The sequence below is a fragment of the Canis lupus genome, chromosome 12, assembly GCF_003254725.2.
Source record: "Canis lupus dingo isolate Sandy chromosome 12, ASM325472v2, whole genome shotgun sequence".
Taxonomy (NCBI): domain Eukaryota; kingdom Metazoa; phylum Chordata; class Mammalia; order Carnivora; family Canidae; genus Canis; species Canis lupus.
Window position 1 is genome coordinate 15,961,283 of NC_064254.1, and position 26,762 is coordinate 15,988,044.

Here is a 26,762-nt window from a genome sequence, read left to right on the forward strand (position 1 = left end):
ATGGCGCTAAACCACACTGCCCGGCCCCAGGATGAGCGCCTGCCACACTACCTTCGAGAAGGGGACCCCTTTGCTTCCAAACTTTCCTGGGAAGCGGATCTAGTGGCTGGCTTTTACTTAACAATAATTGGTAAGCTTCCTTAATTTTTCTGTGCAAAGCCTGCATCTAGAAAATTCACAGGGTAATATGTTGATTTTGCACAAAGATAGATATTTTGACTGGAGGTGGAGAGTGGGAGAAAGGTAGAAGTTGGTGTGGCATTGCGGGGTTCAGTGAATGTTTCATGCAAATGACTATTATCTTTATAATTAGTGATGGATATCCCTCGATAATCAAAGAAGTTTTACAGCAAAATCATTTATCCTGAGACTATTTTGGTTGCCTTACAAGTAGGTTTGTCTTTTGAATAACAAAATTAATGATAATGAGATCTTATTTAAATAGAGTGCTTTTACTTTAAAAAAAAAAATGCTGTTGGTATAATTGTAAGAGGATAGGCTCAGAACGGACCTTAGAAATCACCAGATCAAATTCCTCTTATCACAACTGAGGAAACCGTCCCCAGGCTGTGGTCACAATGGACATACTAAGTTTATTGCATTTAAAGTAGAGTTGCACCATGATGGCATCACTAAGTGATTTTGGTGAGAGTTGAAAAAAATGTATTGGTAATAAGATGGGAGTCAGCCCAGGGTCAAAAAGTTTTGTACATCATCCAAAACATGGTGCACCTGTTTCCAGACTATGCTATCCAATGTGGTGGCCACTTGTGGCTGCTGAGTACTTGAATGGTGACTTGTCCAAAAGATGTGCTGTAGTGTGGATATATGTGAGACATTGAAGACTTAGCACTAGCGAAAATAATGTAAAACAGTTCATGAATAATTAAAAAAATTGACTACATGTCAAACCCATAACATTTTGTCTGTACTAGGCTAGCTATATTATTAAAATTAATTTAGTGGTATTTTTACTTTGTTTAATGTGGCTATCAGAAAAAAATTGAAATACATATATGGCTCACTTTTCTGCTTTACATTGTATTTCTATTGGACAGCACTAGTCTAGGCCATTAGAATTAGACCACAATACTTCTTAAATTTAAAACTGTTGTTTTAAATTTGGGTAACCAGTGCACAGGTGGGTTATGTCTTTAGGTGTGTCTGCCTTTAATCTTTTCAGATTTGGGTCAAGCTCTCTCTCTCTTCCTCTCTTACTTCCTCCTTCTCTCTCTCCCTCCTTCCTCCTTTCTCATCTATTTATTACGGGCTAAGAATTTCATTTAACCTCCTGAAATTAGCAAAACTCATTAGAAAAGTCTGGAGACACCTCTATGGTCAGTGCTTGAGGCAAAAGAAATCAATGAGATTGAATCAGAAATTCCACTGTAACGGGGTTCCCTGGGTCCTTGGCTTTATGATTAGCTATTATCACACTGATTTAAATTCTATTTCTTATAAATGGACCCTCATGTCCTTTCAAACACAAGTATATATTGACTGCTCATTCTTTGCCACCGTTTAAGTTTCTGGGAATATAGCAGTGAACAAAATGGGCAAATTCTCTTTGTGCACAGGGACTATCTGGTAGTAAAATCTACATTGCATTTTCATTAAACATAAGTACTTTCAATTATCAGAAAAAGCAGAAAAATTGACATCTTATAAATTGAATTTGTCTCAATCAATTGCAAGAATGGACTTAAAACATAGCACTCCAGAAAGCACAAAAGAGGGAGGGATCGCAGTCCATTCCCCGCCTTGGTATGGAGGAGCTCAGGAAGAGAGGCAACCAGGAGGGGTGGGTGGGGGTGTCAGGAAAATTTGTCACTTGTATGTGGGGATGGAAGGAAAATCCACAGTCAGATTCAAATGAGCATGCTCAGGTGGAGCTAGAAAAATGGGTCCAGTAAGAGTCCCCAAACAAAGGGAACATTAGGTGACTCAGGGAGCTAGGGGTGGAGCCAAAAATATGTTCCAGAACAGTCATTCAGAGTGAGACCAGGGTCATTTGCAGGGATTTGGACTCCTCTAGACTCAGTCTTGGATTCAGTGCTATGTCTGGTTTTCACCCCTCCTAGGATAGGTATGGAGATATGCCCCGATTCTTTTTTTAAGGGACCAGAGTGGAATGACCTTCTTGGTGAGTTTTGTTAAATACAGGAAGTCTTAGGGAAAACTGGAAGATGAGAAGAGAAATCTGAGTTTGGAATAGAGGAGAAATAAATTCGAGACCCATTTCCATCAACTCTTTTACTATAGATACTTGATTTATTAACAGTTTATATATGAGATTTCATCATTTTGTATTCCTAGGAAGATTCAGGATATTGATAATCATAAAATGTCCCTCCCCACTTCCACTCCTGCCTTTAGCCTTTAGCTTTTTTAATCTTGTTTTCCTTTAACTATCATCAAATATGTTTGCATTCTTTTGATAATCCCCTACAGATAAGGTTGCCTCTGGGAATAATCTACATGCAGCTCATAGTTGACTATTTTTTGATAATGCTTTGGGCACTGGGTAAAGCCTTATGAAACACTAGTAAAGATAATTTAAAAAAGGACAAGTAAGAAAATCAATATTCTCAAAGGAGAAGTAGCAGGACAAAGAGTGTTCAGAGGAGCTTTGTGTATCAAATGCATGCTTATTTTTTAATCTTCTTGGATACAAAGTAGAAGGCATTTGTTTAAAAGTCTTCAAGCCATGTTTTCACATTTTAATTTCCCAGTGTGCCTTGCTAGCTGGTTTCCTTTAATGAGATGCAAGTTTCATTTTAGTTGGTTTGCTTGAGAACTCCATAATCTCTTCTATTTTTTCCTCTTCTCTCTTAAGAAAGCTAAAGAGGTTTTAACAGACCATTAGGCAGCACTGACTCCAGGGATTCATAATTTCCTGAGAGCACAATGCAGTCTGTTCCTGGTGGTTTCATACCATCGGTGGAAACACACATTTCTTTCCTTGCCCCCAAAATGAATTGTGGTGGAGAAGTAGAAATTAAAATAGAAAAATCTGGGTTTCTCCTGTTAATGCTCTCCTTATTCCTTACTACTAAAGGCAGCTGTACCAGATTCTCATTTATACACAGCTACACTATGAAGCAAGAATTCCTGAAGAAATCTACTCTACATGTTAAGCTATGGAAGTAGGTGTATTCTTTTCTTAAATAAAGTCAGTAGGGATTGGGTCTTTTTGGATTTAAACTGGGTTTGTAAGAACTTTTGAACAGTATCATTGTAATGCCAAAGCCAAGTAGTCATTAATAAAAGGATATAAAAAAGTGGGAACACATTTATACCATTATTGGTAGGTTGGTGGGTTGAGGGTCACTTTCTCTCCCTTTGGCGGGAGGGGGAGAGCCCATATTATCCACTGTCACCTACTTCCCCTTCATACCTAGTCCAGTCGCAGCTGCAGACACCCAGCGTCCATGTGTCCTCAGGAGGCAAAAAGTCCTGGGATGTGTCTCCAGGAGAGACTCTCCTTGCGGGGGGTTACGCCAGCCCAACCTGGCCTCTGCCTCTCCTGAATGCTGGGGCTCCCTCAGGCGCCCACAGTGGTAGTGAGAGCACCTTGTCTGGTTGGGGTCACTTCAACTTCAGAATTTATCAAGAGCCTAGGGGCTAACCCTACTTCTTAGAGGGAGGGAGTTCTATAAAGCCGATACTTGGTAAAAAATGGCTGAGGAAATACTCCATCCTGGGGGCCAGTACAAGAACTGACCATGGGGATTCCCACACCCTCCTGAGCTTCACTGGGAAGTTAGCATTTCCTTTTTCTGGGTAAGTTCAGTCTTATAATCCCTGACTCCTCTCCCTTTGGAGGCAACCCATCCCTCACCTGTCACTTGCAACTCATGCTTTTTACTTCATCTTCTTAATTTAGATTTTTATTTAGAGTCCTCTCACTACCCTCCTAAGTCTATGGTGTCCATTTTTGAAGTTGAGAAGTGTTTCATATCTGAGTGAACTCCAAATCCTAGTGTTAACGGTGGGAATTTATATTTTTCCTTGTAGGGATTCTGTCCACATTTGGAAACGGGTATGTCCTTTATATGTCTTCTAGACGAAAGAAGAAGCTGAGACCTGCGGAAATAATGACTATCAATTTAGCAATCTGTGATCTGGGGATTTCAGGTAACACAACCGTTTCTTCTTTGGGGGTTTGAGCTCTGCCCCATTCTAAAGTCCTCAGTGGCTCAGAGGTCACCCCTCCCCCATCTCCTTTTGCTCCTCCCTTCACAAATCATCTTTACTGAGTTTGTGGTAAGTCAACTGAGTGAGTGTCATCAGGCCAAAGACATCATCCATTTAACATTTCTGTGTGCCCAGCACGTTAGATGCTAAGACTACAATTTGGAATAATGCATGATACCTTGTAATGCTACACCTCAAAGTGAACCTGCTAAATGATTTAGAAGACAGAATCTTACAGATCCCTGTGTTGAGCTCCTTCACACCTCTGCCATCCTTATGGGACACAGTTAAAATAAACATCAAGGGGCTAGGTCTTGAAGCTTAAATGATGGGTGAAGACAGTCTGAGAGGTGAGTGTAGGAAGACAGGAGAGCTGCCCCACTGGTACATTCAAATGTGGCTTTCGGACTGATTGCAAGTATAGGAAGCCTCTGGTTCAGTCGTTTCTGGAGTTGGATGCACAAAAAAGTCACATGGGGAACTTAAAAAACAAAACAGAACAACAGAAAAGAAAAAAAAACTTCATGGCTGGGTTTTATACCCAGAAATTTTTATTTGATTTGCTGAGAATGTTACCTGGGCATCAGGATATTTAAAATTAGTATTATCAGGTAAGTTAATGTGGGGCCAAAATTGGAAATCACTGGTTTATTTCTTGCTTCTTTGGCTTCTCTGATAACCCAGCCAAGGAGGAATTGGAAAACAATTTCTCTTTAACTGTAATTCATTTTTATAACTATAAATGATTTTAGATAAGTAGCCTCCCTTTGTTTTCAGTCCCAGGGTTGGCTAGATACACTCAAACCTGACTTTGGAGCCTAAATTCTGCTAAATTGGGGAAATTTGGGTATGAACAGCACACAACTCCTCTTTCTACTGGAAACTTTTTTTTTTAGCAGTTTCCCACCAAAAAGGTCCCTTTTAAAATGTTTTCTGATATTTGTTTCTCCCTTCATAAGAGGATTTTTTTCTGTCACTGCCAATCTCCAAAAACAAGGCTCAATAATAAGCCTCTACCTATCAAGCCAGTATTTATCACTAGCAGATGTGATGCTCTTTAGAGTCTTCATTACTTGGGAAAGTTTACTCAGTATGGACAGGCGTAAATATCATGAGCTCTTATCAGAAATGCTCATGCACAGAAGCATATTATGTCAGGCCTCCTCCGTGAAAATAGCTGAAATGAACCCTAGGCAATATGCGAGGCTGCAGAATGGTTGCTATTCTAGTAATGGCCACACGATGGCAGTGTCGCAACATGAATGATGGCTCTCCCGGTCCTCTCCCTGCTGAGCCCCGACAGCTCTCTCCCTGGTACTGAACGTAAAATGCTCGAATGAAACCTGCCATTTCATCCACATCCTTCACTGGCGAATAATACCAGGTTCATGTTTAGGCTGAATTAGACGAAGCTTGAATAAAAATGGCCTTAATTGGTCTGATACATTGAAATTGCTTTCCACCAAGCAAATCTGCTCTAGAGTTGCACAAATCACCTCATTACTCTGCATGTGTCTTCAGAGTAATTCAACAAGAAAGCATTTTCTTCCATGTGATAGCTTTTGCTGATGAACCTAGATCATTTTTCAACGTTGAGTATCTCTAATACATTTCCCATTCCAATAAATCTTAAACATTTCTGTTTTATTTTTTTTCTTGGTCAACTATATATATTCCATTATAAACACCTTGAAGTACATAGAAGAGACCGGGTGTTCATCTATATAACTAGTATTTGTTGTTTATATCCTGGTGGCTCACAAGTGTTTAAGTGTATTAGGATCACTGGAGAGCTAAAAAGAAAAAACAGTATATTGAAATATACTGATGCCTGAGCTTGCTCCCAATAAATTAAATCAGACTTTCTAGAGGTTAGGCTCCTGGAAATTGATATTTAAAGTAAGATAAAGCCAAGCCAAGCAAAGCAGAACAAAACAAAACAACTCCTCCAGTGATTTTAGTGTGCAGCCGGGCTCAGAACTATTAAGTGAAGAAGAGGGAGGCAATCTAGATGACATTCCAAAGGTTTACCAAAGGCTCCACTCCAGAAGGAAGCTTAAAATAGTCCCAGGCACAACAGATACTAATTTCACTGCATCCGAGTCACTTTCACTTGTCTTTTGCTGTCTTTAGCACCCACCCAGCTGACACCTAGCTCAAGCTTTGCATTCGTGTCTCCTCTGCCTACAATATTTCCCCTCTAGACATTTGCCTGAGATCTCTACCAGTGATTTAGACATCTCCCTAAATGTCACACTCTCAGAGAGGTCTTTCCTGATCCCCTTACATAAAATAACAGTTTCTATCTCCTTTGGCTTCATTTTTTTTCCCTCACAGCACTAATCACTATCATTCCATCATATCATATCTTATATTTAAAATTATGTATTTCTTTTATCTGCCCTCCTTACTATAAAATATGTTTGTTGATCTCGACCTCCACGTTGTCCTCTTTCACCTTGCTCTGTGGTTGTTACATAAGAGGCACTGAATAATGGCCTTATCCTTGCTGGATAAGGAACAGTTTTAACACTTGGTTTCCTCACTGACAATGGGGCTAGACAATGGGGCTAGACCTCTGGGATCAGGAAGTTCTAATATGGGGGTGCACAGTCCAGCAAGATGGAATGCGACACTAGCTATCCAGACAACCAGAGGAGGTGTTGCTTCTGACCTACAGAAGCACTCAAGAAATATTTTCTGACCTATAGAAGGCACTCAAGAAATATGTGTTCACTGACTACACTAACAGGAACTTGAGTGTACCTCTGCTATGGAAGAAGGGACACACCTTGGAGGGATGCGGCAGGACTGGCTCTTGTGAATATGTTTTCCTCAGGTGATACGTTTCGGGAACCTTATGATACATAGATCACAAAGAGCAAATAGAGGTCATGGAGAGCTTCCTCAGCACATTCCCTTCTGGAAGGGTGAAGATTGAATATAATAGCTGAATATGAAGGGCACGGGGTGTGAATTAAAGTAGAAAAATGCTTTCTAGAAAGCAAAACACTAATGGAAGCTGAGGAATAGTTTATTTTTAATTATTTTGAAATTTTTGCAATTTAATTTTCTTAAAATTTAAAGTCAATTAATTAACATATAATGAATTATTCATTTTGGAGGTAGAGGTCAGTGATTCATTAATCTTATGTAAGACCCAGTGCTCATTATATCCCATGCCCTCCTTTCTGTTTTTTTTTTTTTTTTTCCTGAAGATTTTATTTATTTATTTGAGAGAGAGAAAGAGAGCCTATGCAGGCACAACCCAGGGGCTGGGGGGGGGCAGAGGAGAAGCAAGCTCCTTCTGAAGCGGGGCTCAATCACAGGACCCTGGATCATGACCTGAGGAGAAGGAAGATGCTTAACCGAATGAGCCACCCAGACACCCCCTTCACATGCCCTCCTTTTTATTTTTTATTATTTATTTATTTTAATATTTTATTTAAATTCAATTTGCCAACATATAGTATGACACCCAGGGCTCATCTCATCATGTGCCCTCCTTAGTGCCTGTCACTCAGTTACCCCATGCCTCCACACCCCTCCCGGTTCCAAGAGCTCAGTTTGTTTCCTAGGATTAGCAGTCTCTTATGGTTTGTCTCTGTCTCTAATTTTGTTTTTGGGTCTGGTTGTAAACAAATTGAACCTTAAGTTGACTAAAATAGCTGTCTCTTGCCTGAGTAGATTATAACTCAACAGTGAGTTGAGGCAGGTGGGTAATTTTAACTGGAGGGAACTTCCCTTGACAAATTGCTTGGCGCTCTAGTTGTAGGCAAACCGTTCACGATCATCTCTTGCTTCTGTCACCGCTGGGTGTTTGGCTGGATTGGCTGCCGCTGGTATGGATGGGCTGGATTTTTCTTTGGCTGTGGAAGTCTTATCACCATGACGGCTGTCAGCCTGGATCGATATCTGAAAATCTGCTATTTATCTTATGGTAAGTACGAAGGTTTCTCATTCCCTGATAGTCAAAACTAGTGGATTGTCAGACTGTAAATACTGTACTGATAGGTGATGAACAAAGATTACTAATAACCTAGGACACCAAGAGTATCTCCATTTCTAGCCTATTTTGTTCTAACATAAGTTTAAAGCTTTAAACCTGTGCTGATGTAGATTTCTTTTAATACTACGTTTATAGGAATGTCTGATGTTTGACTACAATGCTTTTGGCAAGTATCATTTCCTTGTATGACGTGTATAAGCTTCTACCATATTTTGTCATGCAAACAGAGAGATAAGACGCATTGAAAGGATGTTAGGTCTGAGATGTTCTAGCTGGTTCCCCATATGGTAAGTGTAATTAGAAGAAAGATGCTTCTGATCCTCCTTTCAGACTCATGTTCCCTGTGATTTCAGAGATGAGGAATTCCAAAATGTCCAGCTCCAAGTTAGAGAGCCGTGCAGCTGTGCCGGCAAGAAAGGACACACACAGAAATATCGCTCAACATTCTTTTTGTGGGATTGTAGGTAGAAAGATGAGTGACTATAAGAATTGGTGAGGGGAGAGCCAGCTATAAAAAAGTTTTCAGAGGCTCAAGATTTTTAAAAAAATAATGTTAAAATAAATTTTTATTGTTTTTTCTTCTTGGGGTTCTGGGAACTTATTGAATCCAAAAGAGAAGCATTTGGACTCTTAAGTTTAATACTGAGAACCAGGTACAACTGGGGAATAGTATTAGCTCCTTCTGGAAAAAGCTTCTCTGTTTGTTAATCTGTCAATCAGAACAGTTGTGACCATGGAGATGGAGGATGGCCTGGAGCCTGAGATGGGAAAGATCAAGTTGACTTGACACTCTCAATGTGGTAGAATTTTCCTTTATATTTTAAAAGTTTATAGTCCCAGACTCTAAGGAAACCATGCAGGGGAGGGTAAGGTCATGGACCAACATCTTCACGAACTAGCACTAATTTTTTTTTAAATCTGCATCTCTTTTTCTAAAAAGCATAACACTTCCAATAGAAATAACTTAAATCAGAGTTTCCAATAATACAAAAAATATTCAGTTATGTATATTCTGGATGACTTCAGAGTCATATACTTTCTATAAAATTGTTTTTGGTCATATAAGTAGATTTTAAATATACTTAATAGATTTTACAAATGAGAAGTCAGAATTTCAACTTCCTGGGGATATTTGAGGAATACTATACCTTGATGTCTCTGCTTTTAAAATATTTTCTTGAATTTAGGCTTGGTGTCCATTAAAGAGGTGAGACTGCCCACTCCCCAGAATCACTGCAGGGCATCACTCCATATGGGAACTGTATATTTTTTTCCAGCTTCTTTTAAGATTGAACCTCAATAGAATGGTTTCACCATTTGATTTGACTCATGATTAAACCCTCTACACAGTGTCTTAAAATGTTGGAATTAGAAGACCGCTTGGGAACATGGAGACCTTTCTCCCATTAATGTGCTAAACTGTTTTAAGGCATCCCTGACAGACAGCCACTTGGCCTCTTCTTGAATAATTCCAGTGACCAGTGACGGGGAGCTTACTACTGCATAAGGCAGCCCATTCTCTGATTGGTCTGCTCTCATTGTTACAATGTTATTCCTTATATTGAGACAAAACTGCCTCCCAGTAATCTCCACCCATTGGTCCTAGTTCTGACTTCTGGAGCAACACAGAACCAATCTACTAATCTACTCCCTCCTGTACTTGACAGCCTTTCACCATACTCGAATGTAAGTATACAACACCTCACCAAGTAACCCTAACCATAAATGCTTATACGTATGCGTATGCACATTCCCCTAAATATATGTGGTTATCTGTGCCAATGTTTAATCCATTATAATGGATAATCAGGAGCTGACATATATTGTGGTTACATAATTGTTACCTCCCTCTGGTTGGGCTTGAGAAATTTGAATTTTATAATACAAAATGCCATATATTTTTTAAAAAAGAGGCAATAGAGTATAGACACAATCCATTATATTTCTTGTTAGTGCTGAGACAAACACAGGAGTAAAAATTCATGTTAATATAGTCCTTCATAGTATGCAAATCAGGCCTTGTATTATTTGAGTGAACCCTTAACAAAACCTGTAAGCAATGCATTCTTATTTCCTCCATCTTACTGCTAAGAACATGGGCATCTAGAAAGGGTACATGAAGAGGGTCAAATGCTAGAAATGAGAAGAATTAGGCCCTACTGACTTCCCCAACAGCATATGGCTCTAAGCGGAAGCAGGCCTTGTGTCTATGTTGAAGGGGTCATTTGGCTTTTGTTGTCTGTGTTCTGATATTTTTTTCTGTGCTACTCCAAACCCAAGGTAGTGAGGATTCACTACTCTGACCCTTTCTCTTTGAGGTGATACATGGGGGGATGGAGATAATTTTCTTAGTGGGCCACAGCAGTATATCAGGCTGCCCCATTTTGGTGGTTATGTCAAACTTTGGAAGATGATCACTAGTGTTCTACAGCTTTTCTTAGATGACTACATTATTTCTTCTTCTTGGAATGCTCTTTTGGTTGATGGAAACTAGTTCTGAAAAACCTGGAGCTCATTTTTTGTTTTTCTGAAAGTATTTTCACAGAATTACTTTTGCAGAACTTGGTAAAATCTACCTAGATTCTCTACCTCTCTTGCTATGGCCATGTGAGCATGACTGCTGTGTTAGTCATGTTTGAAGATTCAAAATTTGGTCCTGTAATGCAGGGTCGGCCAATTTAATGTCACTGCACACAGTCATGGTCGTGGCCCACCAACCCCCAACAACAAGTACTTAGGAGGATGCATGAGATGAGAGACATGAAAGCCTTTAGGGAGAAGGGTATCTAAAGGCACAAACAATGTGTTATTATTTGTCAGCCTCCCCAAAGGAGTCTACCTTGGATGAACCATTAATAAATGCTTTTGGGGGCTTGGTCCTTCTATTCTACCAGTTGGCCCCGTATTGGATAGGATCTCAAGGTCATTCTGGATGCTTTCTTAAGATCCTTCCTTCATTGTCTTTGGCATCTTCTTATCTCTCTACTGTCCCCTTTCTTCAGCTTTTGTCACTTACCCGTCCTAAGGCTCCTGCGTGCCTATGGAAACCTTCCCTGTGAAAGCACTTCTGATTTTATTCTCTTGGAAAAAGGCCCATGCTCTGGAACTTTTCTCCCTTCATTCCACTCTCCCTCAGAATTCAGTTACCTGACCACTTCTCCCAGAATCCAATGGAATAACTCTTTGGATGTGGAATTGACATATCGAGGGGAGGTATTTGGGTGTAGGGCAGATTACATCCCGGTAATGCTTTTCTTCTACCTCCAGGGGTTTGGCTGAAAAGAAAGCACGCCTACATCTGCCTGGCAGTCATCTGGGCCTATGCTTCTTTCTGGACCACCATGCCCTTGGTAGGTCTGGGGGACTACGCACCTGAGCCCTTCGGAACCTCATGCACGCTGGACTGGTGGCTGGCCCAGGCCTCCCTGGGTGGCCAGATTTTCATCCTGAACATCCTCTTCTTCTGCCTCTTGCTCCCAACGGCTGTGATCGTATTCTCCTATGTGAAGATCATTGCCAAGGTTAAGTCCTCCTCCAAAGAAGTAGCTCATTTCGACAGTCGGATACATAGCAGCCATGTGCTGGAAATGAAACTAACCAAGGTAACTACAGGAATAATTTACAGAGGGGTTTTCTGATTGATTAAAACTTCATAGGGCAAAAAGGTTAGGGAATGTTGGGGACTGAGAGAACTTAGAACCTCTATTCTTTATGGACTTCTGAACTTTGCTATTATTTACCTAAACCTTTCTAGTATTTCTTTTCCCTGTTTCTGTCTCTCTCTCATTTACACACACACACACACACACACACAGAGCATCACACATTTCTAATATCTACTAAATTTGGATCTACTGGGAGCTTTTTCTCTCTATTGAATAAGACATTCTTGGTTCTCAAAAATTATTTAAGTCATAATAATAATAACTTAATAATATTATTAAGTCATAACAATAATAACTTCTATGCATCATAAAATGCCTAATAGTACTTACTATTTTGTATGGACTTTGGTGGGTGTGATTAGGGACATCCTGCCACCCCATATTATTTAGCATAAGAGCTTACCACATCTACTATCCTATGGGAGCTTAACATAAGAGCACTTTCTTTCTTTTTTTTTAATTTTTATTTATTTATGATAGTCACAGAGAGAGAAAGAGAGAGAGAGAGAGAGAGGCAGAGACACAGGCAGAGGGAGAAGCAGGCTCCATGCACCGGGAGCCTGACGTGGGATTCGATCCCGGGTCTCCAGGATTGCGCCCTGGGCCAAAGGCAGGTGCCAAACCGCTGCGCCACCCAGGGATCCCATAAGAGCAATTTCTGCAGAGCTTCAGAGTCAACAGTTCCTTGGATATTGTAATGTAATGAAAGGAACACAGAATTTGGGAACAGATTAGGGTTCTCATTCCATCACCAATACTTGCCAGGTTTGTGACCCAGAGCTAGATACTAAACTTTAAATCTATTTTCTCACTTGTGTGACAAGAATTGTAACATCTATGTCATTGGATTATGGTGGAGATTCAATGAGATAAATCATGTTGTTCTGTCATTTGGGGCCTAGAAGGTGTTAAAGAAACTGTAGTTCCTTCATTCTCTTGCAACTTTCAGGAATTCTGGGGAAGTATAAGGTAGGGGTCCTCCCACTTTCATCCTGTCTTACTCTTTTTAAAAAAATTTTATTTATTTATTCATGAGAGACACAGAGAGAGGGAGAGAGAGGCAGAGACACAGCAGAGGGAGAAGCAGGCTCCATGCAAGGAGCCCGATGTGGGACTCAATCCTGGGATTCCAGGATCACACCCTGAGCCAAAGGCAGACGCTTTAACTGCTGAGCCACCCAGTCATCCTCTGTCTTACTCTTATAGTGAAAGAGATATTTTCCCAGCAGGTATCTCAATATAAATGACATGCAGCTAATACCATCAAACTGTATATTTAACATTAGTATGCCCTAATTTCTATTTTACTTTTAAAGATAAAAAAATTAAATGTAGATTGAAGTTCTAACCATTCCCTCTGGTATCCCAATCAGTCATATTATTGACATCCCAACTTCACGTGTCCTCACAGCCTACTTTGGAGACCACTTGTCTCAGGACCTATAGTAACAATTTCCTCCAGACCTGAGATCACTTCTAGTAAGTCAGGGCCTTCATTTTAGTAATATTCCTCTCTTTGAATTGCAGATGTTTTGAGATGGTACAAGGATCTTTTGGGTGCACAACGTGAGCTAGAGATTTTTGTTGGTTCCAGTTGACCTTTACTTCCTCAACTCCATGTGCTGAGTAACAGCTCCAGAAAGTTTTCAATACTTTAAATCTATACTCATAATCTCATAATAGAGAAGTCTTACCTGGACAAAAACACAGGATCAGGAATCATTATCTGCGTTTTACCTTATAACTGGCTATAAAATAGAAAAAAACTATTTCCATAAAATCCAAGGTCATGAACTAAGTTCTTCATTTCTAGGTCTCCTTTTAGGTCTTACCTATAACTTAAAAAAAATTAACCCAAATAAATGAATCCAAGATAAATTTGCATTACGTTTAATCCAAACCCTACTCGGAATCAACTACTGTTCTAGGAACAGGGTGAATGCAACAATAATAAAAATTTTCCTTTTTAATACTTTATGGAAGTATGTTCAGGAAAATGATGTGATATCCATCACATTAGTAAGTGGATTTGATTTTACCTTGTAGTCCTGCAGTTTGGCATACCAGAAAGCTGCTGAGATGTCATAGACTCTCTCTCTTCTTGCCACCTTCCAGTGGTGTTGGACTCAAGACATTTTGATGGTTTTGATTAGCGAGCCTGGATCCTTATTTCCATGAGGTCCTTCTCCAGTTTTTCTGAGTCTGTTGTTCATCATCTGTTCTCCTGTTAGTTAAATTGCCTAATTCCACCCACAGTTAGCTTTTATAAATACCCTAGCATCTGGTTCTTTGAGTATTCTGGACGGTGGGCAATTTGCTTAGTGAGGGATTCTGAAGCTCATTATACATATGAGGTGAAACTTGGCACACACCATTTAATTTGGTTTGTGGTTATTAGGCTCCTTGACCTGGAATGGACTATATAGATCCAATAGCCAGACTCACCCAGACCAGATTAACCAAAGAGATGTTAAATGAAAAGTGTAGGGCAGCCCGGGTGGCTCAGAGGTTTAGCGCCTGCCTTCAGGCCAGGGCATGGTCCTGGAATCCCGTGATCGAGTCCCACATCAGGCTTCCTGCATGGAGCCTGCTTCTCACTCAGCCTGTGTCTCTGCCTCTCTCTCTCTCTCTGTGTTTCTCATGAATAAATAAATAAAATCTTTAAATGAAAAGTGTAGGCATCTATATGTATGATTTTATTTTATGCATATCTTCTTTTGACATATACTAAATGACACTATTACATATAATGTCTACATTATATATTTCATATATTATACAATATGTCTGTACCTCATTTATATATATAAAACTTATATTAAAATAACCTGAATATAAAAAGCTTCTAATTATTAAAACTTATGCAAAAAACATAAATCAAAATTCAACCCACAATGATAAACATAACTTTCTATTTTGGCATCTCTGTGCTAAATTTAAAATGTTTTCAATTACCTTTTTTTTTTTTTATGATAGTCACAGAGAGAGAGAGAGAGAGAGAGAGAGAGGCAGAGACACAGGCAGAGGGAGAAGCAGGCTCCAAGCACCGGGAGCCCGACATGGGACTCGATCCCGGGTCTCCAGGATCGCGCCCTGGGCCAAAGGCAGGCGCCAAACCGCTGCGCCACCCAGGGATCCCTACCATTTAGTTTTTATCTTAACTTTTTTCTGACTAAAAATAAGTAAAAAAACAACCTTACACTGCACCTTTTCATAGTCTTAGAAAGCTTTTCCTCCAACTACCTCCCAGGATTGGTGGTTTGCTTATTCATTTGGTGCTTTTGATCTTTTAGAACAGCCTGGTCTAAAAGCTTACTACTTAAAGGTCACCTCCTTGGATTCTGGAGTCAAAATAATTTACTTTTCTGGGTACTCTAATGATTTCCAGCTGGGTTATTATCTGGGACTGCATTTTGCCAGTCTGGTCTTATCCACCTGAAAGCTGACAACCCATCTACAAATATCTCTCTGCTTTGTAATTTCCCTTGAATTAATTTTTTTAAGAACGATGGTCTTGCTAGACTTTTGTAGCAGGCTGAAATTTAACAGACTGCCAACAGAGGTCTGTAAAAAAAGCTCAAGAAATAAAAACAAACAAAGACTCTCTTTATATTTCTAGGACTCCGTACCATCTCATTTTCATGTCTGCATTTGACTTTGTAAAACAAACTTAATATTAAACTATGAAGATAAATTCAGTTGAACTGGGGATTTTCCTCCTCCTCCCAGGGCCATGTATAAATTCTAGAGAGGCTTTTATAATTCTGTGGTGTTAATGGGTGGGGGCTCCTGGTCTAGTTGTTTTAATTTATTGACCATGGTATTGCTGAGATATTTAAGTTTCTTTCCAGTCTCAATCATCAGTTGTCATGAGTCACTTCGCATTCTTTTTGTTCCAACTGGAAGTCCTCTTTAGGTTCATCAGCAATTCCAGCTATTTCTCTGTCCTTCCTTGTTTTTTGCATGCGTATGTTAGGAGTTGGCTGGGACCCTGGGAAGCAAGGCACAAGTGTTTGGCTCTGAGATCCCCAAATGTATTGAAGGTCTTTGCTCCCCTAGCACCATCCCTGGCCCTTTGTGCTAAGCTCGGTGGAGTAGCATCCGGACAGTTTCTCAAGGTCAATTACCAGCTCCTCCAAGGTCCTCCCTCACCTTCAAGCTATATTCTGTAGTTCCTTTACCCACTTTGGGGTGGGAAACCTGTAATCATGTGCATCCCTCAAAAACTGTTCCCATTTAGTAAGATTAATGCCTCTGGTCCTACAAATTTCTGGCTGTGGATACTCTGTCCTTTTTTTTTTTTTTTTTTTTTTTGCATACTCAAACCCCCTTTCTCTCAAGTATTTTTTTTTTTTTCCTGTAAGTTTCAAATTTCTATTTTAAAACTCACAAGCTGAGAAATGAATGTTTTACTTCTTTGGGTATTTCTGCTTGAAAAAAATCTTCACACAATGCAGTGAACACTCTTGCTTTTGCTTTAATGAGGGGGGCGGTGGAGTAACAGGCAGAAAATACCAGAAGCATAGACTAATTTTTCCAAATATTGTTATGCTGTGTGGATTAGTACTTAATATTTATTTATTTAGCACAAATAGATTATCTATAAGTTCTAGGTCTGTAAGTAGTATCTTGATCCTTTGGCATCTGGATTTCTCTTATTTTCCCTTATTTCCACCAGAAAGCCTTCCTGATCCTCCCTGGCTAGTTTAAGTCCCTCTGCAATTGGTCTTCAGAGCACTTCATACATTCACTTTATTGAGCCACACGCTTGTCCTTCTTTGCAAGTAGTAGGTAGGTGAACAGTAGTGTAATATCCTGTTTGCTACTGAGCCTCACTGGCACCTACTAGATGCTTAATCAAGATTGCTATAATGAATACATAATTGAATAAATTAAGTTAATCTAATTACCTTGATGAGTGTTAAGTGGTCCCTTGACCCCTGACTTGAGTTCCTCTGTCCCTTTTATTACTGACAGGCATTTTGTTTCGCTTTGTTCTTTTACGCTGATTGTGAAGTCTTTTTAAAAATCATAAATGTAAATCTCTGCTTTCCTCAAATGATTCCTCTCTTTGATTGCTCATCCAGTGTTATTTATCACTGAGGGTTCATATTCAGAGAACCTTTTAGGAGAACTCTAAGGGCAGTTTGTGGGAAAGCTGAACTGCATTGCTTTTTATTTTTTAAACCAATTAAGTTATTTTCTCTGATTCTTTGTAAGTGTTCTTATCTTAAATGCCACTTCCCAGAAAAGCATTCCCCAAATTCAATTCAGATCTTCCTATTACAATGTGTCAATGCTGTCTTTACATTTTTTTTAGAATTGGGCATAATTTATAATTAATTTATAATCACATACTTATTTTTGTGATTATTTGCTCAATGTCCGGCTTTAGCATTAGTCAGTAAGGCCTGTGGAGTAACAACCGTATCACTTTGTTCATTTTGTGTCCCTAGGGTATAGCACAATGTCTTGAACATTTTAAATTAAACATTATAACATGATATGACATAAAATCATATAACATATAATTAATTATGTTATATCAATATAAATGAAATATAAAGATATATATAAGTAAATGCATATAAAAATATGTATTTGTTGAAGGAAAGAATTTCAAATTAGGGGTGAATCTGTTTTGCCACTAGCCCATGGAGAGTCTCATATAGCTGACATTTGTTATTTTAGTTGCTAGTGGATAAATTCCTTTCTGTGCTGAGGAATTTCCAACATTTTGAATCTTGGGGAATGGAATGGTGGGGAGCAACACATCTAAGCAAAGGCTGACTCCTAAATTAAAAGATACAAAAGGACCAGTCACTGATTTTCCAAGATTCCTTTGCATTTGGAGTACAACTATGACCCTAGGCTCCAGCCAGTGTATCTCAGGAGCTAGTGACTCCAGTGGAGGGGCAGGGAGATGTCTCCTGAGGGTATGGCAGCAGCAGCAGTGGTCTCTGTATCAGAGCTGGTTTGGGCCACCATTTTGGGTATCATTTCTGTCTGCTTGGTCTCAGTTTTGAGTGTAGTGCTCCCAATGATGCTCTAACTAACCCATTCCTTTCCTGTCTCACTCAGCCAAAGTCAATTTCTGTTGTTTGGAACTCAGAATCCTGACTGATTCACCTTGGACAAACCACTTTACCTCACTGGGCCTCGTTTTTCTCATCTGTGAAAGAAGGTGGGGGAGGGGAACTAAATGCTGCCCAAGTTATCTTCTAAAACTCTTAGGTTGTATAGAAATGGCTAGATTGGTTGAATTATTTAAGGGTAGACAGCAACAGCTCTTACTGCTAAAACTACCTGGCCTCTCCACCTATGTTACCCTGTTGAGTAGCAATTTCTTCACCTTAAGGGTTTGGTTCATCTACAATGAACAGTGAAATCTCCCTCATTTGGTTGAGCCAGATAGAGATTTGTATCTCTTATTGTTTAAGCCAGCCACTGCCTCACTGGGGAATGTTGTGTTCAGTTTTAGACCCAAATCCCGCAACACAGATGTACAGAGTGACATGACCTAATTCACATCCTCTCCTTTCAATCACAGCTTTTGCTTGTTTATAGAAGAGTGGTATTTTAAGATTTGAGAAAATTGCAGTGGGGAAGTACAGACCCCTCCTTCTATGTCTTTTTTTTTTTTTTTTAAAGTACAAGTTAATATTTTCTACTTGGATCACAACCACTTCTTTCTAAGTGCATGAAGAAGGACCTAGGACAGTTGTCTTCTTTGTCATTCTATCAATAAAATAAAAGGAAGGAAGACACTCAAATTACACATGCTTAGGGTCAACAAATTATTTCTTCAAAGGTGGTGTGAAAGCTAAATATCACCCCTATTTTTATACATGTCAGGAACTGAGGGCCAAAGAAGGTGGATCATGGTTGCTAAGCAACACCCCCCCCCAGTTGGTAGTGTCTCTCAATGGCAGGCTGCCTGCATGTGGGGGTAGTGGCCTCATAACTAGCATTTATTCTTGCATTATCATCTTTTCATATCAATTTTTTGATCAGTTTGGAGCAAATCCATATGCTTGCCAGCTAGACTCAAGATAGGAAAACCAAATCTTATTATCCTCATCTTCTGGTCAATTGTATGCTCTCCCACCATTTTCTCAATGCACACATGTAGTGATCTTGCTCCTTGTGATCTTGTCTCATCCCAGCCGCTGCAATATCCTTGTTATCACTAGTTTGACTGGTTCTAGGATGTGATCAATCTTGTTATTGGTGGGGAATTTATTCCATCTTATTGCCTCTCTTTTTAAACTTCACTTCCACATCAATTCCATGTCCTCTTTTCAACCATTTTATTATTCAAGGTAGTACACAACTTCAAACATTGGCTGAGGCCCTACTCATATCCAGGCAAAGGAGCCTGATGGAAGGAACCAAAATGGTCGTTTCACTCACACTGGTCAGTGGAATTGAACCACAATTGGAATCCAAACCTGAGTATATCTATCCATGATGTTTGTGCTATTCCACACTGCTTCAGCACAGAGACAGGGCTGGACTTTGCTTCTTGGAAACCATATCTGCTGGAATGGTTCAGATGAATTAGGTCCAAGGACAGAGCCTTATATAATATTTACTTCTAATCCCATTGTTCTATTAGTACTATGTACAATATTGCCTATGTGACACTTAAGTTAATGCCTATTTGAATTGTAGCAGGAACATATAGATATTCCTTAGTCCTCTGCAGCAAGATCTATTTAAAGGGAACTGGGTTGCAGATGTGTGATTCTTTTGTAGAAGCAAAACACATATTCTGTGAATTTCCTCCCACAAAAAATTGCCTAATTTAAGAATTGAAATTTTACTGCTTTTCCAGTAAACCAAAAGGCAGTGATAAAAGTGAAGTGACTAAAAAATAAACAACTTAGAAAAAAGTTGACAGGTACAGGTGTCTGTGTTAGAACTGGTTTAAGGATATCTGGAATAGAAATTCTGGAAAATGAAAATGAGTACACACTCAGAAATGAGGAAAGAACAGACTGATGAAAGATTAAACATGTTCCACATTGAGTAGAAAGCACTGGGAAAATGAGTGTAACATGCAAGTTTTGTAAGTTTTTATAGAGTATATCTTAAAATGCCTTTAATATTTAATGTTTTAATATTTTGTGGAGTATATTTTAACAGGAAAAGATTGTAAAAAATAAATGGGCCTCATGTTAACTTTGTATTCACTTCAAATACATAAGTAGCATTCTGCAGCGCCTTTAGATCTAGGCTTTAATCCTTCTTTCTGCTTTTTAAACTTGATTTCTAGTCATTCAATTTAAGGCACTTAAATCCAATGTCCTTTTAAAAAGGATAATGTAATGCACATGTTTGAAGTCCTTCCTCTTCCCATTGCACACCCTCATAAAAGCAGAAAATATGTAAAATGTAGAAAATATTATGGACTAATTGCTAATCTATTTTTTTTTTGTCAATGACTTTGACAGCAACACAAAACAACTTTTGAGACACCGTGAAATCATCAGATGAGTCACCAAAGAGAAAGGGTGGAGCTATGTTAAGTTCCCAGACATCTGCTAAAGCAAGTTTTATTTATACAGTTATTGTTTATTTGGGAATTTAGAAAAAAGACCCTCACTTTGAGCCTTGAGGCATCCGTTCCATTTACAAATGAAAGTCACACAGACCAAACTAAACACAATTTCTCCTGGGTAACCCTCTGCAGAGAGGTGGAAAAGTAAGCAAGCAGGAGATCGCATGTATGATCTAGGCCTGCTTGATAACTGTTAAGCATAGACAAGAATTTTGGTTCAGGACCCTAAAGCAAGGCTGCAGGACCCTGGCGCAGGGCTTCAGGACTTGAAGGAGGTCTGAGCTCACTTCATTCATTTCTTTGAGATTTAGAATATTTGTAAAATGGAGTGAAATGGTTATAACTGAGGTGTGTCTCAACTGCAGTTAATTTTTAGAGATGAGCCTTGAACTTCTTGGGTAGAATTTTATGACCTGAGACGTATGGTGGATTTTCCAGGCTTCTTTCTTGACACAGCCCACAGATGTGGGATTCTCAGGACAAACACCCTACTTACAGGCTGTTCCACAGGTCAAATAGGGCTATGGATCATTCCCTGCATGCCACATCTCTGTTCTCATGGAAGCATATTGAAATGCATATGGTCGTACAAATGACTTTGTTACAAAAGAACTTAGCCAGTTGGATTACTAAAACAAAAAACAAGCATAAATATTATTGCTTTGTTATTAATAAAACATTTTGTGTCTTATTCCTTTTCATAGATCCTCTACACTAGCTTGTCATGACTCTCATGTTAGGAACACTATTTTTTTCCTTCTTAAATGAGACTGGGGAAAGAGGCAGTGGTGTCTGCCCCAGACAGCTGCATGTTTTTGTCTTCTCTGGGTTTTGGGGCACTTGGATAAAAGGATGCTCCACTCTTCCTACAAATCCCTTATAAAATCACTAAGATGAGTCTGATTATGCTCTTTCTAGTCATCTGCCCATTCCTATTCTTGCTGTTGTAGCTAGGGGGCATGAAGTCCTCTGGTCAGGCTTAGGTCATATGATGCTAGCTCCATACAATTGCCTACAGGTAGAAGGGATACTGGTGATGCTATAGTAGAAGGTTTAAGAAGAAGAGGAAAATAAATGCAAACAAAACCAGATGTCCACTACAAAGAGCACTCATTTGAATATCATCTCATTATTTATCTTATAAAAAATACTCTAGTAGATAATAGTATAAAAATACTTCAAAGTTAGTGCCCGCTCTCTTAACTAGGACCTGAAATAGCTCATGTTTAAGATAAACACCGAAGCTCAAACTTCACTCAGAGTAAGAGCCCTTTCATTTCTTGTTTAGACTGTTGCTTAAACAAACCTGTTAAAAGTGGAAATTCTATGTGGCCAAGGATTGTGTCTGCTTTGTTCTTTACTTTATCCTTGACACAAAAACATGTAAGAGATGCCAATGATGCTTGATCGAATGAATAAACAATGGTTTTTCTACCTCCAATTTCTTCCTGCACTATTTCACTAGTAAGGTTAATCTTCCTAAACAGAGCTCTCATGAAGTCTCCAACCCAAAAACCTACTAGTGCCTCAAAGCATATGGAATTTAGTGCAAGTACAGTCATATGTAATAAAAAACCCTGAATATATGGATATTATCTTTCTTTCCAGCCTCATCTCCTATGCCAAAGTGAATTGCTTGCTAGTTTTAATTCCTTTTTTTCCCTCAAAAATATGGAATGTTTCTCGAATTTGCATGATATCCTTGCACAAGGACCATGCTAATCTTCTCCGTATTGTTCCAATTTTAGTATATGTGCTGCTGAAGCAAGCACTTGCTAGTTTCTTTATAAACCTCACATACACCTGTGTCTTTGCTCATGCTGATCTCACTTCCATTCCTTTATTTCAACTTGCCATCATGCAGGATATACGTCACGTCCCTCATGAAACCATTTTGAATTTGCCCTGTACCATGTAATTTGATCCTCTTCTGCTGGTACTTAAATACTCTTCTTCCTTGTACAGTAGTTGTTTGTATTCCAGAAGGATGCAATAGGGCACGAAGGTGTACTGTTGTCCCCAACAGCACTTGGCATTGTGTCTGGCACCAAACACTTGCTAAAAAGGGATTATTGAATTCAAATGAGATAATCTGTAGGGTCAGGTATGTAGTTACAGGACACTAATTAGGGCTACATTAGTAGAGGGACTGGGTTGCAGATGGTGAGAAACTAGTGAGAGTGTTTAAAACCCTCTCTCTCTTCTTTGATCTGAAGTTAAGAGGTTCCTAAAGTAATTATAATTTTGTGAGAGAAAAAATGCTTTCTGGAAAAGTCTTGCTTTATGCCACTGTGTCACTTAAGTTAAAACTCGGTGATTCTATTTTACTTTATATCTAGTGAGTTTTCACTATCCAAGCCTCATACTTGAGAAAATGAGCCAAAAGAAGTAACACTTAATAGAAATCTCTGAAGAAGGTTCATATTAAAATTTCCAACAAGGGCAAAGTTTCTGTTTCCTGAGGCAAATAAGAGTGATTTAAAATTTCTTCAAGGTGAACATGTTTTCCATCTAGCTCCAAATATAATGGAACATATTTTCTATTAACGTGGGTTGAGAAGTCTGGAAATTTCAGGGGCACGGATGTCTTCTTAGCATGACTTCCTACCCAATGTAAAATCTGCCAACTTCTTAGGGTTAAACTTTGGGTCTTTTGGTACATTTAGATTCTGGAGTAAAGAACGAATAGGATATGGTCAATGGGATAAAGCATTATAATAACTTTCTCTGGCTGAACATCTCGAAGTCCATAGGAAATATATCCACAGGCCAGGTAAATGGAAAAATAATAGACTTTCTTAGATGTAAATCAGCTGCTGGTCTCCCCCACTCCCATCATTTCCATCAGGTGTCTTGACTCTGTTCTATTGCTTTCCCTTACCAGGTAGCAATGCTGATTTGTGCTGGCTTCCTGATTGCCTGGATTCCTTATGCAGTGGTCTCTGTGTGGTCAGCTTTTGGAAGGCCAGACTCCATCCCCATTCAACTCTCTGTGGTGCCAACCCTACTTGCAAAATCAGCAGCAATGTACAACCCCATCATTTACCAGGTCATTGATTACAAATTTGCCTGTTGCCAAACTGGTCGTTTGAAAGCAACCAAGAAGAAATCTTTGGAAGACTTCAGGTAAAATTTCAGAAGCCAGAAATGAATGATATCATTTCAAAACCCTGTGGGTTTCAAGCCACTCTGAAATATTGTCTCCTTGGGATTAGAGCTCACTTAGGAGGAGTCTAAAGAAGACTGTATTTTCTATTCATCAAAATTCCTGAAGTCATCAGATATGTTGGGTTGGATGTCATGGTAGATAACGAGAAAAGTAATTCAATTTTTGATTGTAGAGCAACTAAGATAGGAAGCTATGTCCATTCAAGCAACCACTATTGCTCACTCTTCCTTATCTGGGACCAAATCCATTTTACTCTAAGAATATGATTCCACATGGCATTGATTCAAAATGAAGTTCTCACAACAGAAAGGATTCTCCTGTTTGGGATGTTTCTATCTCTAGCTACAAGTATAGGATTTGGGCAGGCAAAGGAAGGAGAGAAGGGAGGTGACATTGTACTCTCTGTCAGGTTCTTTATGTTATTTTCACAAGAGGCCCTATTGTACCTTCTCTCTGTCAGATAAGGAAATGGAGGTACAAGTAGGTTAATGTTTAAGTGAGCTGTCTGTGCTTAACGCAGCCAGGAAGTAGCAGAGCAGAGATTTAAATTCAGATCTATTGGGTTTGGAAACACTCTAAACTACTTCTGCTATAAAATAAACAAGGGAGTTTGGGGATCCAGCATCATTTTTACTCAAGGCTCAGGGTGAGTAAAGAGTCGAGGATGATGTGTGGGCTTTGTGTTCATTCAGGACCAGTCCTAGCAGTGGAATGTGGATCAGGCACCTGAATGCATGGTCTGAGGTGAGGGGTGTTGAGAAGGTCGAGGTTTTCTGATTTCTATTAATTCTTACTCACTGGATGTCTAGTTATTTTTCGGTACTGCTTTTCTTGATTAAGTAGGAGACAGAAGAGAGAAAAAGGTAGAACTAACTAGGAGAGATTGTGGGTGTTTATCTTATTCTTTAACTATGCTTGAGCAAGTGACAAATGTTTCCTTACCATTACCATATAGGGTACAGGATCAAATGAAAAAAAAAAAAAGGCACAAAGAAAAAGTAGTATTGTCATTGTTGTGGTACAGGGGAAGAAATACACAATTTGGAGGTAGAAGACCAGTATTTGGTTGATTTACCTGTATCTTTTGGCAAAAGAACTACTTAGAGCCTAGAATTGCAATGAGCTGTTCGCAACACTCATCTTTTGAAACTGTAAGAATTACACCAAATGTGTGTTTGGAAAGGGCTAGATAACAAGTGTTAGCAGGTTTTTTTTTTCTTTCACATTGTTGATGGCTAATGCCTTTTCTATTGAATTGAATAAATTTGAATGCTCAAATGCATCTATTTTGACAGTAATAACACTTTGCCCTTATCAACTATTAATACGTTGTTATGAATCCAGGTTAGAGAGAGTATTTTTAATATTTTTAATAGAGCAATTGCAGGAGAAAATAATGGGCATTTCTTCCTCTGAAAGAGATGATGGGAATTTGACAGGAATGGCTGAAGGCAAATTTCACCTACCTTGTAATCATGCCTTGGACTGATCCTGTGTTCTGTACATTAGCTCTCAAGTGTGAACAGCACATAAATATTCAACACTCAATAATGAAAAGGGAGAAATTTATGAGGAAGGCAGTGACTTGAGGCCGCAGACCTTTGGGACAGCCAGGCAGGCAAGAATTGGTTCAGCTCGCCTGCTCCCATTAGCCATTTCTACGAAATACAATTGCTTTGCTGGAGGAAGACAAGTGCTATTTCCTTATTCTAGAGTCTTGCAGATTGCAGTGGAGAAAGCAGGTGGTAGCACTAAAGCAGGGAGAAGCCTTTGGGTTTTAAAGTTTGGAACATTTTCAGAAAAGGAATGCTGAAGAGGTGTGATGAGTTCCTGATTTTTGGAAGATTCTTGTTTCAGAGAAGAATTTTCTAAAGAAGCAAAAGAAAAAAAGTGGATAATATTGAGGCTTATAGAATGAGGTGAAGCGGTCTGAAGGCAGTCCAGAGTGGTTAATGCATCACCAGAGCAAGTCAGTCAAATTAAACTAGATTAATGGATATTCTTGTTTTTTCCTCTTCTGAGCTCTGAAATGAATTTGCTTATCAGGGGAGACTCTCTTGGGAAATATTTTGAATTCAAATAAAAAAGCTAATGTGTTGAATGTGAGACTGTGGAAATAAATTTTGAGTAATTTTTATAGTTTCATTAAAAGTTAACTAATTTTTCCCCCTAAATTGAGTCCTCTGAGATTTTGGTAAAAGCTGATGAACTACAGCAAAAAATATGGCCAAGAGCCTGTCTTGAAATGCTCTTATTCATCACATCTGGGTATCCAGATGTAGTCTTCTGTATTTCATAAACAGTGCTTCTCCACCCTGGCTGTATATTAGAGATACTGAGGGAACTTTGAAAAACTGCTGCTTATACCCTCCCTTGCAGAGATTTGGCTTCAAGTGATCTGGATTGGGCCCAAGCTTCATTAGTTTTTTTGATTGGTTAACTCTTCCAGATGGTTCTTGTACCCAGCCATTACTAAAAGCTGGTGAACCAGAGCCCAGGAAAGAAAAATATTGGCAGTGCAGCTCATGTAGTCAGAGGCCTCTCTTCCCACCTACAGAGAGACCAGTGAGTGACAGGGGAACCAGACTTCAGGTACTAGGCCAACCTTACATGCAATATAAATGTTCAAATGACACTGGGGGTACAGAGCGAAGGACTGAGGCATTTTACATTCCTCATATTTGAGTAAAAATGAACAGATAACAAAGCCCTCAATTCTGGCATTGCCCTTGTAATAAACCTCCCCTGACTCTTTTAGTTTGAATGCTGTCTTCCAAAGAACACTCTTTGTAGGTAAGTCACAGGGTGCAACTGTCTGGTTGGTCCATAGGTAGGCAATGACTTTTGTTCTGAGGATGGGAAACTCACTGGGACACAGATGTGTCATGCACAAGTGGCTTGTTTATGGAAAGCTCTACTCAAGGGACTTCTTGACTTTGACTATTTTTAAGCAAATTATTATTTTCCTTCTCTCCTAATTCAAATCTTGCACATATAATCTTCATGGTAGACATGCCTACTATGGTATACATACACAGTACGTGTTTGTGTGTTTATATACATGTTAAATCGCATTTTCTTTCTTCTGTGTCTAGGCTGCACACTGTTACCACAGTCAGGAAGTCTTCTGCTGTGCTGGAAATACATCAAGAGGTATGA

General features: G+C 39.2%; 1 protein-coding gene and 1 non-coding gene across 2 annotated transcripts; one reads left to right on the forward strand and one right to left on the reverse strand.

Moving 5' to 3' along the window:
- On the forward strand, positions 1–26,762 carry OPN5 (opsin 5). The gene is made up of 6 exons (XM_025418040.2): positions 1–130; positions 4,018–4,137; positions 7,967–8,137; positions 11,474–11,808; positions 23,319–23,560; positions 26,699–26,762. Exons 1-6 carry the CDS (start codon positions 1–3, stop codon positions 26,760–26,762), a joined length of 1,062 nt encoding a protein of 353 aa, XP_025273825.1.
- LOC112641882 (U6 spliceosomal RNA) lies at positions 22,100–22,206 on the reverse strand. The gene has a single exon (XR_003124871.1). It is a non-coding gene; the product is annotated as a U6 spliceosomal RNA (small nuclear RNA).

Coding starts and splice junctions, on each gene's coding strand:
- OPN5 (XM_025418040.2), top strand. CDS start 1: ATGGCGCTAAACCACACTGCCCGGCCCCAGGATGAGCGCCTGCCACAC. Junction 4,138..7,966: donor CTGTGATCTGGGGATTTCAG/GTAACACAACCG, acceptor TTGGCGCTCTAG/TTGTAGGCAAACCGTTCACG. Junction 8,138..11,473: donor AATCTGCTATTTATCTTATG/GTAAGTACGAAG, acceptor TTCTACCTCCAG/GGGTTTGGCTGAAAAGAAAG.